The sequence below is a fragment of the Gossypium raimondii genome, chromosome 7 (assembly GCF_025698545.1).
Source record: "Gossypium raimondii isolate GPD5lz chromosome 7, ASM2569854v1, whole genome shotgun sequence".
NCBI lineage: Eukaryota > Viridiplantae > Streptophyta > Magnoliopsida > Malvales > Malvaceae > Gossypium > Gossypium raimondii.
The window spans coordinates 40916379-40932442 of record NC_068571.1 but is presented as its reverse complement, the minus strand read 5'-3'; the positions used below and the strand labels follow the sequence as shown (position 1 = coordinate 40932442).

At 29.7% G+C, this 16064-nt stretch overlaps 1 protein-coding gene across 1 annotated transcript; it reads left to right on the top strand.

The window, feature by feature from the left end:
• The first annotated feature begins 11205 nt into the window (after positions 1–11205).
• LOC105791205 (dof zinc finger protein DOF2.2) lies at positions 11206–13027 on the top strand. The gene is made up of 2 exons (XM_012619181.2): positions 11206–11501; positions 11697–13027. Exons 1-2 carry the CDS (start codon positions 11448–11450, stop codon positions 12594–12596), a joined length of 954 nt encoding a protein of 317 aa, XP_012474635.1. The 5' UTR covers positions 11206–11447; the 3' UTR covers positions 12597–13027.
• The last annotated feature ends 3037 nt before the right edge of the window (positions 13028–16064 follow it).

The following is a 16064-nucleotide window of genomic DNA, read 5'->3' as shown; positions in this document are numbered from 1 at the left end:
TTCCCAACAAACCCCCATATATTTCAAAAGAACCAAGGATAAAATTTTGTTGAGTATCTTTTATTTACATATAATGCATCGACTCTAGTGTCTTTTGAACTATGAATTAGAAAGAATAAGACATAATTTACAGAATAAGTAGTGAGGCATAAAGTTTCTAAACCAATAATTCTGTACTTAGATTAAAATTCTCATTAATCACATTATACCTATACTATTGTTATTCACAGCAGATGTGTGTTAATAGGCTGTTTGCATCTTTAGTTTTTCATGAGTGCTCTAGAGACTTTGCAAGAAACCTTATAAAAGCGCCCCACTTCACACTCATATAGGTCAATCCATCAACTATATTCTGCAGATTAATGCACCACCTTTAAAATATATGAATTTGATTAAGAGTTTGTACTCATCCTCAATTTCATTGCAGTTTTAGCATTATTTACACCATAAGAAAGATATAATTTTTATAATGCTTAATAAATCAACTAATGATTTTGTTATTACCTATATAAACCTAATTCAAGGGATCTCCAATCACATAGGTTGAATTTTCATCATTGTTGATATCACCATTTGCCAGTAGTCTTATTCCATTTGATGTTTCATTTACTAGTTTCTTCCCTAAGGGTTTAGTCAAAGAATTGACTAAGTTTACTTCTTACTATATAATCTATGGATTATAACTCCATCTTTTTACATTTATTTTGTCACGTAATGTGTTAGAAAAATATGTCTATTTTTACCATTGAAAGTTTTATTCTTGACAATGGTTATTGTCGATTGGCAATCACAATGTATTAACACAAAAGTTGTTGGCTTTATACTTAATGAAATACTTGCTAAGAAGTTTTTCAACGAATCATCCTCATTAATAGTCAATTTCAAAGCAATAAACTCTGGCTTCATGATAGATTTTGCTATTATAGTTTGTCGGGCTGAAATCCACAATATGGCACCACCATCAATGGAGAATATATATTCACTAGTTGATTTTATCATATCTAAATTTGAAATCCAGCTAATGTTATTGTATCCTTCTAATACAATAATAAATCCACTAAATAAGATGCCATGCACTCTCTAAATATTTCATAGATCTAATTATAGCATTCCAATGTTTATGATTTGGGTTATGCGGTTTACTTGACATACAACATATGTTATATTTGGTTGAGTAAAATTCATTAGATGCACCAGACTTCTAATAATCTACGCATACTTGGATTGAGCAATATGCTCACCTTTATTTTTTTCTCAATTGAGTGTTAGCATAATAAGGAGTACTCACTAGTTTGACATCAAAGTGTCCAAATTTTTTTAGAAGTTTCTCAACATAATGTTCTTGTGATAACATTATGCGATCACATTTCCTTGTTATTTTAACACCCAATTTTACATTTTCTTCCCCCATATCTTTCATGTCAAATTTGGAAGAAAGAAATCTCTTTATCTTAAGTACTAACTCATAATTAATACTAAAATTAACATATAATCAACATATAACCGATAATCACACAATTACCATTAACAAGTTCTATATATACATATTTATCTACTTCAATGTAAGAAAATCATCATTTACTAGTATTTGATCAAATTTCTCATGCCATTATTTAGGTGCTTGTTTTCACTATATAAGTATTTGAGAATACTTAAAACGACACAACCTTTAGGTTGTCTCATATAAATTTATTTTTATTGATTCTCTATTAATAAAAGCTATTTTAGCATCAATTTGGTGTACAAAACATTTGTGTATAGACGCCAAAACAATTAAAATACTGAATTGAACAGATCTTTATTCTTGGAGCATAGATTTTAAGATATTTAATATTTTGTTTTTGTGAAAACCTTGTGCAACCATTCTAGCTTTGTATTTCCCAATAGAACCATTAGATTTAAATTTATTTTAAAAATCTACTTATGACCAATAGGTTTTGCTCCAGTAGGTAAATAAACTAATTCCCATTATTTATTTTGTAAAATAGAATCAAGTTTTATTTTAATAGAAATTACTTTAGAATAAGTTAATGAATCATGTCCACTAAATAGGTATAAAATCATTTCCAAAAGATTTTTCCACCTCTAGGTCTCAAATCCTCATATTCACGGTTATTTTTATAATAAGTATATGAAAAATATTATCTATTTTAATGAAAAATTGTTCATAAAATTTAGCATTTTTTCAATAATAATATTACGTTAAGAACATCACTATTCACAATAAAAATCCATATACAACACTATATTTAACATGCAACTGTGGCTTGTATTTCTTTTTTAAGATTAAAGAGCATAATTTTAGACACTTCACATATTCAAACATTTTAAGTTAGAAATGATAATCTTCAAAACGTAATGTGTCTTATCATTTTCATAAGGAATCTAACATACAAATGATATGCCAATAATTTTAAAGTATATTTGAATTAACGATCATATATTTTAAAAGTATTTTGATGCCCTAATTTTGTTTCAGTTACACAATGACATGCATATTCACAAATTCCATTATTAACATGCCACATAAATCATGAAACTTCAATAAGGTAAGTGACTGGCTAGCATTATCATTATTAATTTCTAAATCAAACAACAAATAATATATGGTTACAAAGGCCTTTTCTCACAAAAGTATATCTTCATTATAATAACCTTGTCACATTCGAAGGAAACTCTTCAGCTTTTCCTAATAATCTAGTTCAAACCAAATTGGTTTGAACATATGGAATATAAAGCACCCCACTTAGGCTAAGGTCGTTCTAGATGTAGTTTTGAATAGAACCTTGTCTTTTCCAAGCACGTGTCATTTCAAGAATTTCTATGACAACATCTTTTACTTCTTCCACTAGAGAGTAGGGCCTAAAGATATTTTAATTGCCACTAAATTGCCTAGAAGAATCACTGTCTATTGCCTACTCTTTCATATTAGTCTCAATATTAACTTGAGAAATGACCACAAAAATTATATCATCTATTTCAACGAAATTGATATTTGACTTAATAGGATTATCATTTCTCCATTATTGAGTTTTGTACAAAGTTATATAGTGGCCTATTTTGTCATCACAATTGGATACTAGAATAATGAGCACAGTCTATGAATAAAGCACTAGGTAGGTTACAAAGAAAGAGAGGTGGTGTACATTACACTCTTAAATACTAAGTCTTTCCTAGCCAGAACTATTCCTAGACATGCACTTTCACAGTATCATACCAGCTATGGATTTGCCAAACACAAAACAATTGTCCCTTCTTTTCTCAAAATTTTATTTTGGACTTGTGACCAATGAAAAAAAAATTCATTATAAATCATACAATTCAAAGTAAGTTTGAAAATAAATAAATTAAATTTTTATACTCATTCAAATATGATAACATGGAAGAACAAGAAATTATTGTCAAACTTAAAATTTTAATACAACTTTAACAATAAAATAGAGCTCAAGTTAAACCTAATGTTCAATTTAATAACTTATTATTAAAACCTTGGTCTCTCAACTTGGGTTTGGCTCATTATATATTAAAGGTAAAAATAATAGTATCCAAGTCCAAGGTAAATTTACATTAATACTGTATTAAGAATTCAAATTTATTAAACTCTAATTTAAGGCCGACTAATTTTCCAATAATAATAAATGAATTCATGAAACATAAAATCATGGGTTCATGCTTCATTTAAACAATTTATCATAGAAATAACGTGTGATAGGGGAGTGGACCAAGATCGCATTCAAGTTGTTTGACTTGAAAAAATATTTGGGTTTGACCTTGAAGAAAAAATAAACAAATTTAGAAACAAAGAAAATGAAAAAGACTAAAATAAGAAATTAAAGAATAAAAGAAAATTAAGGATTCAAAACATAGATAAATAAATAAAACAAAAATTAAAAGGTGGAAGATGAATAGAATAAACCGATGGATATGGATAGAAGATAGTTTTCCAATTGAACCTTTTGAAATATAAACCCTAAAAAATTCAATTAATGGCTCCAATCAACCTCCAAGAAATAATCCTTGACAAATTGAAGGATGAAGAATGGATTCTCACTACTCCTTAAAGAAAATCAAAAAGAAAAATTGCTTCTAAAAATTATAAGAAAGCAATTTTGCATGAAAGAATTAACTCCTAGAGTTGAAAATTTATTAATGAATGAATCAACCAATGCCTTTAATGAACAATGAAAAGGCTTTGTAACACCCCAATTCGACCGTTTGACTGGCGAACAACGATGTTACCAGAAAACATAAATCATTTTGTAATGACAAAAACATTGGTTTTGGTAGTTAAGTGAATCAATACGATTTTAATAAAACAATCTTAAAATGGCGTTTGGTGAAGTAGTATTTTTAAAACAAAACCAAAAATAAAAATAAAGGTACACGTTCCAAAATGTCACTCAATGGATTAAAAGAATTAATACATAAATCAAGGGAAAAATAAGAGTAAGCCTTAAGTCATATAACATAAAAGTTAATAAATTTGTGAAGTGTCATCATTCGTTATATACAAATGGTTAAATAAAAGATATTCAAATTCACTTTTACATAATTTAATTACTAGAGACTTAGACCATAGGCCACCCCTATTTGATATACATGTTATGATAGAATGATGAATGGCTCACACAAGAGTCCACTGTCTGGCTGAGTCCCTTCAAAAGTCCACTTTCTCAACAGATCTTGAAATGGTAGGGGAAACTAAGTAAGTTCATAACAAACTTAATAAGTTCTAAGGATAAAATAAACTTTCGAACAAGGTTTTCAAGAAGTGAAATTAAGCTAGGCTTTTACAACACTTAGTAATACCAATAATTTACACACGGATACACCAATATAGTTGTGTACAATCCGTTGGTGGATTCATAACACCAAACAATTAGGGTTTGTTGGCAGATACTATTCGTAGATAAATGTAGTCACCAGTAACTTCAACTTTCATGTGAATATTAGTTATGTCTAATCACAAACACAGACAATTTCACACCACAACTCAAGTTAGTTCACATGCGGATACTTTTCGCTGTTAAGCACAAATCACACAGATACCCCTTCACCTAAGCATTATTTGTGTGCATTAACGTTACATAACACTTGTATGCTTTGCATGGACTATTCATGGACCCCTTCCTTGCATTAGCTTTCAATCCACATATCGCTTCGTATAACCATAGTTACATATCCATGGTATTGCTCCATTGAGCAGGTATTTCATATATCCAATCAAACCTTCCCAAATCCTGTTAATTTGAATACTTATGTATTCCCCCGCAAGGCTGGGGCATTCACCAATCGCGGTTTACAATTGCATACCCTATCGGAGGTAAATTTCATATCATATCCTAATCTTCATAAATTTCTCCCATCACATTTCAACAATTTCTATAATTTTCCCCTTTCACCATTTTGGATACAGAGCTTGTGCGCCAAGGAAGAGTATCAATTTACAATCACTCATGCATACACTGTTATTATCATTTTAGTTTGTTAACACAAACATGCACTGCTAATTTTAAATAAACTTACTTACCTAAAAGGCAACATTATCATGAAATTAGCTGGGATTTAATAAGAACACAAGTGAAAGGAACTCCCTAAAGATTACCAGGAAAAGCTTTGTCTAATCTACGGGTTCTTTCCCTTTTGCACTTGGGCCTTCTCCTAATTCTTTAGCTAAATAAAATTAAACACTCTATTAAGTACAGAAACAACTGAACTTTAATGTAAAAACAAGGATAAAATACACCCAAACGTTAACCAGAAGGAAGTTTCCTTCCCTTCCACCTCTAGTAGAAACCTATATAAATGGTTCTTACAACCCTACCATTCCTTGATATTAAACTAAGGAAGGACTCAAGAATTTACTAGCAGTTGGCTTGAAAAAGTTGATTACTAATCAAGATGAAAGTTGGTACCTTCTTCACATAGTGAAGAACATACTAGGTGTGAAGAAGGTACCAGTTTTCTTCTAAAAGAACAAGGATGAATAGAGAAATGGATAATAAAGTCCTTCTTTGTTAAGATTTTATCTTGTTTATATAGGAAATTACTCGTAATTCCACTATAATAGTTTACCTAAACATTTTACATGTACACATGGCTCCACTAATTAGATACAATTAATGAGGCTCTACAAGTTTCATGCAAAATAACACATTTCCTACATAGGACTTGACATGCTTCTTGCATGTGTCCTACTGATTGCGGATTCTAAAACAATAAACCTATTCGCCATAATTGAACACGCCAATGGCGGGTTCACAATGAAAAAGCTCGCCAAATGCAGAATAAGGATCCATAAGATGGCGGAACCTAGCGGAACATTCCGCAAGAGAAACTTTGCCAAATGAAACAAGTCAATTCTCGCGAATTTGACTAGCTCGTATACGAGTCATTGCTAATCTTACTTGGTCAACCAACCAAAATGTGGGCTAGAAAAACTTAGGGTGTGATAGGCATTTATATAAGCTAGCTAATTACATCAAAATAAAACTCTCAATATAATAAAACTCTAATTAATTTATACAAGTTGTTTTAGTAGAACTAATATTTCTTTTGACTAAGAAAAATAAAACTCCTAAACAACTTTGAATACTTAAAAATATCTTAAAATTTAGTATAAATAAATAATAAAATAGTAAAACCTAATAGATACAATATTGAGCATATATATAATAAAAATTAGGCCTCAAACTCGAACTCAATATGATTTAAACTCAAATTAAAGTCTGAAACTCGTAATTTTCCTTAATAATCCCATCCAAAAATTTTGCTCACACAGTCTTTAGTAAAATTTCATAACTTGAGATCTCAGACCCAAAATTGAGTGATTCAAAGTGCATTTCGAGGATAAGAGATAGCTCTTCAAACGCTACGCAAATATCTCAACCCCAAAAATTTGTCGCAAGTCAATTGATCTTCCAAACTTGAAAATTGGTTGTTTAGTTGAACCGACTTTAATAAATTTCGCCCCATCTGTGCATGTACAATATGCTTCACATGTTATCATTTTGTTTTTAAAAATTAAATCAATTCTAGCCTTTTGAAAATAGTTAGATCTCACTCTTTATATATATATATATTATTGATGCATAAGATTCTCGAACAACAAGAATATCGGTAGCATTGCGATACAAGTAGCAAGACAACAATAGCAACAAGCACATGGTATGCTCATTGGAGACATGTCATAGGTAGCATCAGAACAATAATGGCAACAATGACCATGGGTATTACTAGTGTGGACAACATCTAGGTACGGAAGTATCTTTAAGATTGTTGGCAAATATTGCACCAAGTTAATGAACCAAGAGTATGAGTTAAATAGTTTGAGGCATGTTGGAAATTTTCTTTAAGGATATTTTATCGTATAACATATCCCTTAAGATTCAAAAGCTCTTTTGTTTTAAAATGAGAACTAGAATTGACAATAAATCACAATAGAAAATACTCAACAAACTCAAAAGAAGAAGAGGATGAGCGGGAGGAGAATGAAAGAGTCATTTTAAGGGTTATTTAGTGTGAAAGTGAACCATGGGAAATATAGGACTTTTACTAGATGAAAATAGGGAAGGTAAGAGGAATTTACTTAGCCAAAAGTAGTTTAAAAAAGCTTCAACAAATCTAGACTTGGCTAAATATTGCTTCAATCGATTAAACTATTTTTAGTTAGGCTAAATATAGATATTACTAGTTAAATGATTTAATTTTCTTGGACTCTCAAAAAATTCAATAAAAACAAGTCTAAAAATAAAAAAAAACTCAAACGTCACGATATATCCCATAGAGGGAAATCCATCGATTTAAACTACACTGGTCATTTGGGCCCAATTCTCATGTGTGTAAGTCCACCCTCCAACTTGGTTCTTACTAGCCCAATAAAATATACTGACTTATATACATGGGTGACTTTTCATCTCCTTAGTCTATATACCCTAAGCCTAAACTACTAAGTTCCCTTCTTGCAACAACAAGGAGTTCATTCAGCTTCTCGCTTCTAGAGCCCATCTTCTTTAGTATAAACTGAGCTACTGTCAACCCTTAACAGCCTCACTGAGTTTGGCTTCTTTTTCATTCAACATGGATTCCTTTTCCTTAAGGTTTTCCATAAGCCTTTAGTTCTATTGTTTCACCATTGAATTTTCATCAGATAGTCACACATTGATGTTACAAATACGATCCCACTTTTCAAGAATGGTATTGTAAGTATTTGTGAAATATATTGTAGATTTAATATCAATATCATTGTTTTCAAAATCAGTTGCATCATTAGTTGCCGCTTAGGAAGTGAACGAAACATAATTACTCAAGTGCTCATCATCCTTATCCTTTTTGCTAGCTAAGTCATCATCACTTTATGTTATACATAGAGATTTCTTTTTCTTCTTTAGTCTATTGTCACATTCAACTTGTATATGACCATAACTCTCACATTCTTGACATTGTATGCCTTTCTTATTCTCTTTAAGGTTATTTTCATTGGCTATAACTTTCTCTTTTACTTTTTTGAAACATGGCCTCCTTCAAATCCTTTGTTTTTTTATTGAAGTTTTTAGTAAGAAGGGCTAACAACTCTTGTAATCCTCAAGGGTAGTTTTATCCTCAGTTGGAGCTAAAAAAGTAACTTGTATAGAATTCTTTTTTGGTCTTGTGTTTCCCCATCTTAGTTTCTTCTAAATTAATCCTAAACATTTGCAGAGACCTAATCAACTCATCAATCCTCATTGTGTTGATGTCTTTAGCCTCATTTATAGTAGTCACATTCACGGAAAAACACTCTAGTAAAGACTTCAGTACTTTGTGGACCAACTTGTCATTGTACTACTCTTCACCAAGAGCAAATGCTTGGTTAGATATGTCACATGACTTAGCATAGAAATTAGAAAATATTTAGCTTCTACCCTTATTAAATTTTCAAACATAGATGTTAACATTTGAATTGCTTCACTGTAGAAATTCTTTCATAAGCAATCTCAAAGATGATCCATGCTTTTTGAGTAGTAGTGCACTTAGAGATTCTTCTAAATTCCTAAGGATCCACATTTTTAAAGGTGGAATTTGGAGCCTTTGAGTTAAAATTGGCTGCCTTATCCTCCTCAGTAGTCCAGGTGGTCAATGGGTTAGACATCCTCACACCATTTACATCAATAGTTGGTGGATCTCAAACAGTAAGCATTACCCTCCATACCTTCTCATCCATGAACTTAATAAACACCATCATGCAGGCTTTCCAATAGGCGTAGTTGGAGCCATTGAGCATAGGCAATCGGGATATCAAGCTTTCTTTCATGTCTTAGTGATTCAATAATAACATCTTTTTCACCAATTTCGTTTAGTGTTTGGCTCTAATTCTAATTGTTAGTGTTTAGTTGTTGGTTTGGTTGTATTGTAAGTTATAATTAAGGAAACAATTGATACTGAAAAAATAAATTAGAGAATGTATTAATTGGTTATTTCAAAACTTCTCCATATGTCTATGGGGCCCTTGTCTAGAGATTAATCTACTATAATTCAACAATACAATAGATTATTTAAGCTCAATTCAACTTGTTGCGTTTCACCCCATCCAATTTTGTAGATCCAACTCTCCCACTAAATCATTCCCATATGAATGCTTAGATCAAATTGATAAAACAATTTGTTTACAACACAAAATTACATAAATATTCCTCATAAGTATAACTCTTTAATTTGCATGCATAGTAAATGAGTCATCAATATATAGACATTTTTAGACTTGTGAAACTAGGTTAGTATGATTGCATTAAACCATTCGATTTTCGTCCCAATTATGCTCCTTGTTAATTTATGAAATAAATAAAAAAATACCGATTAAACTTCTTCTAATCCCAAATCTCTCTAAATAAGGCAAACAAATCATATTAGAATTCTTCAAACTATCGTTGTTTGATTGAATTTAATCTCCTTTAAAAGTTTCACTAACAAATTAGGCAAGTTGCAACTAACCCTATTACAAAATGAGTTACAACTAATGGTCCTATTTTTAGCAGTAAAAAAAGTATAGTTTAAGAAAGAAGTAAAATATGATACTTGTATATATCTTTATCAAAACAAAATTTTAATTGGCACAAGCAATACTATGTCTTTGAAATACTTCATCTTATTTGGATTTAAGCCTGAGTCCTAAACATAAGTAGGTGTTTAATATTAACAAGTTAATATTTTTTCAACATTTCATATAATTAAACAGTTTCTAAAATATTTTATATTTATATTTATATCTAAGTATGCCTCAAATATAAACATTAAACATTGATACTAAATAAAAAAATCCAAGCAACATAGATATATGTACATATTATTAATTTATTAATTTCTAGTGTTATATGTGCTTTTACACATTTAATATTTAATCAATTTTTAATATTATATTTTTAATTTTAGTAATTAACAATTTAATGTAAACAAATATTTTTATTTTAATTATTTAATATAATTAAAATGTATTAACTAATCAATTGAAATATTATAATTTTCAAATTTGATTTATGAACCCCAAGTGAGTGTTCATCTTCTTTAGAAATAGCTCGAGTTCAAATCTCATTGTACAAAAATAAGTTTCAAATATTATAATAGAAAATTTTCAAATCATAATTAATGCATTTTTAACATAATAAACTTACAGTATGCAAAGTAACATTATTTAAAACAAAAGCTTAATTAATTCTAATATTAATTAAGTGATAATTAATATGTTTATAATTCTATTCTAGTAATAACTTTATTTTAGCTCATTAAAATTGTCATAACTTGTTTTAAAATAAAATTAGCACAATTTTATTTTTCCATCACAATTATCACAATAATGTTCATATATATATATTATGGTAATAACTCTAGTTTAACATTTATATAATTTTTAATTAAATTATAATTACTTTGAAATGTATGATCATCACATCAATTTTTATTTTATATATGAATTAATAATGTAATTAAATTCAAAAGTCATAATATAAACGTAAAGCTAAGAGGCTCCCTTTGGTTAAGAAGTCGGTTAATCCTAAAGTGGCGAAAGGGTGATAATTTGTTGCTATGGAGACGGGAGAGCCATATACGCTCAGTTGAACTCCTTTCTTTTTAAGCAGTCCACGTCATGAAGAACGAAAGCTTATAGGTGAAGAAAAAAAATATGCCCACTTAAACCCTAAAAATGTATATAAAAGAACCAAAAGCTAAAGAGATGAGGGAATATATAAAAGAATAATAAGAGCGAATAATAAAAAAATCATCATAAACAAAAGCCATCACCTCCCCCATCCCCCTATCTTTTCTTCTTCATCATCCTCTCTCTTTATTTCTCTTTTTCATTTGCTTTCTTGGGCTCTGGTATTCCCTTTGGGTGGATTCTCCACCTTATTTTTCCTAAAGAACCCATCCACTTTTATTAAAGAAAAAAAAGAAAAGTTAGCAAAGAATTATTAACCATGGTTTTCTCATCTCATGTTCCAATCTATTTAGATCCTCCCAACTTGCAACAGGTAAGGTTTTTATTTTTCTTCATCTTTAATTGCTTTCCACAACTTCTGCACCAAATTGATCTAAGGAAAAAATAAAGATAAATATTCTTAATTCCCTTTGTGATCTTTTCCTGAATATACTAAATATTTTGTTCTTTAAAAATTATAAAGATTTAAGTTGGATTTATATATATATATATTTCTTTGCTGCTGCAGCATCAACAAGGAAATGGCAGTGAAAACCCTGATCAGTTTTCACCTCTTCCTCCTCCACCTCCTCATGTTGGAGCTGGTGGTCCAGCCTCCATTAGGCCTAGTTCTATGGCTGATCGAGCCAGGCTAGCCAAGATTCCACAGCCAGAAGCTGCTCTGAAATGTCCACGTTGTGAATCCAGCAACACCAAATTTTGTTACTTCAATAACTATAGCCTCTCACAGCCACGCCACTTTTGCAAGACATGTCGACGGTATTGGACTAGAGGAGGTGCTCTTAGGAATGTTCCAGTAGGTGGAGGATGCCGAAAAAACAAGAAAAACAAAAGCAGTAGCTCAGAACCCCCAGCGGAGAAGCAAACTGGAAATTCAAACTCAAAAAATAGTGTTGTTATTCCTACTGAAATCACTGGTCATTTGCCCTTCATGGCTTCTTTGCAAAATTTTTCTCAGTATGGTGTGGGAAATATCGGGTTAAACTTTGGTGGAATTCAAGGGGAAACAAGTGGAGCTAGTAGGCAAGCTGATATGGGGTTTCAGATAGGAACTAACTCGGGCATGAGCAGTGCTGGTATTTTATCATCGTCATCAGGAGGAGGAGGAGGAACTCACCAGCATCAACAGTTCCCTTTCTTTGATCCAAGTAATGGTTTATATGCATTTCAAAGTGAGGGTATGGAAGGATCATCATCCATGGGGGGAGAAAGCCAGCTTCTTCGTTCCATGAGTCCATGCTCTAGGGCTTCTCATCTAGCTCCAGTGAAAATGGAAACCAACCATCAAGGGCTAAATCTATCAAGACCACAGTTAGGTGTTTCGGAGAATAATCAGTACTGGGGAGGAAATAGTTGGACGAATATATCAGGTCTCAACTCTTCTGGTAGTACTAATCATCTCTTGTAGCTAGTTTCAATCCTCCTTGACTTACAGCAGCTTAAGCTGATCTTCAAGTTCCAGCTGCATGCTTCCAGTTATATCACAAGATTCACAACAGCTTTAGTGACAGATAGTAAGTTGACATAAAGATGCAATGTTCCTTTGATCACCTTTTACAAGCTCACAAGTTCCAACATCAAAATATTCAAATTACTAAATAATGGAAGGTGAAATTGCAAGGTTCAGTCAGGAACATGTCTCATCATCATCATCATCTAAGGAAGGAAAACCTTAAGATTGGTAGAATTAATGTTGTGTCATATATAATATATATATATATATATTGGGTTTTCTTGATCTATGTGTTCCTTTTTCTGGTTGCATGGGCTTGTAATTTCTTTTGTGTATGAAGTCATGGGATCTGTTAATTGACATGACGAGTTAATTTTCTTTCGTAATTTCTTTTATCCACCATCATTTCCAAAGTTACAAACACAATAATCTCTTACATGGTGTGTCTAAAGCATGTTTATGAAGTTAAAAATCGATGTTTTTATGTAGTATCTTATATTTGTTGATCTCCCTTGCTTTTCCATTCTTTTATATATATACATGTACGTGCGAAAGCTTGAACCAATGCTACTAGTCTCTCAATGTTAACTAATTAAAGTAGGTGAATTTCCTTAAAATTTTAGTTTCTTTTCTTCATTAGCAGGACATGCATGCATAATATATCCAAGTTTGTGCACTAGAGAAAGCGAGCATTTCTTTGTCTTTTTACAGTAAATTTAATGATTTTGTAATTATATGCATCATTGTGGGATATTATTATAAATTTTGCTAATATACGTCCTTTTAATATAATATATCTTTACTACATACATGTTAAATAAAAGATAAAATTAAAGTAATAATAGGAAGGTTGTTGTTTGTTGGAATCAAAGGTTGAAGTTTAATGGGCTGAAACTCGTCAAAATATTGAATTGTTAAAGATGGGTATGGTCATATTCACCTTATTCTTAACTTCCGGGTATTTTTGTTTTCTTTTACCTAAATAATATTAAAAAATAATAATTAATTGCATAAATAGGTATTTATTACAGTGTTATGACGGCGAGGCCTCACATATTTAGGAACCTAATTTGTAAATTTTCTGTTTTGATTGGCAGCTGAAAAAAAGATTTTAAGGGTGCCCCACAATCTTTAAATAGAGTGAATTGCTTCATAAGCCTCCTTATTTATTATTATTTTTATTCCCCTTTAACACCAAAAATAGGGAAGCCTTTTACTAATCAACCCAAAAAGTCTTTTCTACCAAAAAGTATTTTTATAAAAAAGCTGGTTCCAACTTTCAAAAAATAATTATAACTTTATTATCAATTTGATTTACAAACACGGTATAAAATTATAATTATAAAAGCTTTAGAAAAATCTTATTATGTATAAATTATAATTATTAGTTAAATTATAGTTTCCAAATATAATGTGAGTGAAAGAAACTACTATATATGAATACTGTTAACTGCTATGTTAGACACGATTTGAACAAACATTGACATTTAAAATAATAGTTGACTCTGGCAATCGATAATGTGAATTCAATTATGGCTTTATTTGAATTCTCAAGTCAACAAGTCATTTAGCTTATCGGCTTCTTGGACTTGGCTAAGCTTATTGCAACTCCAACCTTAGAAGTTGATAATTTTAGAGATACTTTCTTTTTCTTTTTAATAGTGGGTTAAATATTTAAGGGTTAAAGTTGCTATTACGCCAATTTTAAAAACTAATATTTCATTTGCTTTTTTTGTTAGCCATTTAACGGCTAGTGGTTAAAAATAAAAAAAAAATTGAATAATTGGGTGACTATTTTGTAACTTTTCATAGTTGAGTGACCAAAAAACTTCTCGATAGTTCAATGACTACCAGTGTAGTTTTGCTCTAGAAAATATCAAATAATAGTAAAATTCAAATATATCAAATAATAATGAAAAATATATATTTTTGTGATGAAAGCAAAACCTATCAAATAATACTCAAAAATGATTTTTTTGTAATTTTCTTTAAAAGCTACTTGAATGAAAATGTGTAAGTGTTTGATGCTAATCATCTATTTATAATGCTAAATTTCAATTTTATAGTTATTTAATTATAATACTAATTAAGTGATAAGTAATAGAAAATAAAAAAATGTAAATTAATATGAATATAAAGTCTATTTAAATATTGCTACAACTTTATTTAATTAAATTATTTCTTCAATTAATATTACTTCTTGTTAATATATTAAACTATTATTTTAAATGTCAATTTAGTAATATAATGAAGTGTCCCTTTGAATATAATAGATTAATTTCTTTTCAATTGATTAGCATTAAGGTGTTGTTTGATAAATTCAAAATTAAATATTGAAAAATTAAGTTTTGAATTTAAATTATAAAATCTATTTGATATGTTAGTTAAAATTAAGTAATGTGTGATTTCCAAAGAGTTGAAATTATTTTTATGAACATGACAAAAATACGGATTACCAATACTAAAAGTCGTTTAAAAATATTAAATTATCGTTGCAACAAAAGTCATGGCACATAATCAAGTATATGTAACAACTTTAAAATTTGAAAATTCATTTTCAATTATATATATTAGAACCATTTTCTTGTTACTACTTAATTTAATTGTCTAAATATATTTTAGTAACCAAAAATAGTACAATATTTTTAACACAACCATAATATTTCAATTATAATATCTTGATTGCAAAAACAAATTTGTAACATTATTATAATAGTTGCCGAATATTATTTTGTAAACAACTTATTTTAACAACTATAAAATTCTATTGTCAAATCATAACAATAATACTATTAATGGTATTGGTTGCACTATATTTAATTTTATATCAATCAAAACGGTAACAGTTGTATGTCAAAGAAAGTATATATTTTTAATTTCTTTTCTATTTTTATATTTTTCGTTAAAGAAAATCACTTCATCCAATTAAACGCTATCACGTTTAAAAAAAAACTAAAATTCCTTAAAAATAAAATATTTCATAAAAATTGCAAAAAAATGCCATAAATTTCTTAAAATTCATAAGATTCTAAAATTTTCTAAAAACCTAAAAATCAAAACAAACGGATTTTATTTTATTTTTCGCAGCATAATTTTAATTTTTACAATAATTTTATCGTTTTCAAAAATAAATTATAGTTTTTTAATAGTTTTCAAGGTTTTAAGATTTTCTTAACATTAATATCCTTTCAAATGTTTTCCATTTAAAAATTCATTACAAAATTGCCGGCAATGTTATTAACGATTAGTCTTGATCATGGGTCAGGTCACCCGGCCTGGCCCGAATGTCCGCTTGAAATGTGGGAGGATTTGAGCAAAAATATAGGCCCGAAAAATAGGTTTAGACAAAAAAATAAGGTCCATTTAAGAAACGGGCCCGGCCCGAATTCACTAAAGGACAAAAAAATCTACTTTTTTTTTATG

Coding starts and splice junctions, on each gene's coding strand:
- LOC105791205 (XM_012619181.2), top strand. CDS start 11,448: ATGGTTTTCTCATCTCATGTTCCAATCTATTTAGATCCTCCCAACTTG. Junction 11,502..11,696: donor ATCCTCCCAACTTGCAACAG/GTAAGGTTTTTA, acceptor TTGCTGCTGCAG/CATCAACAAGGAAATGGCAG.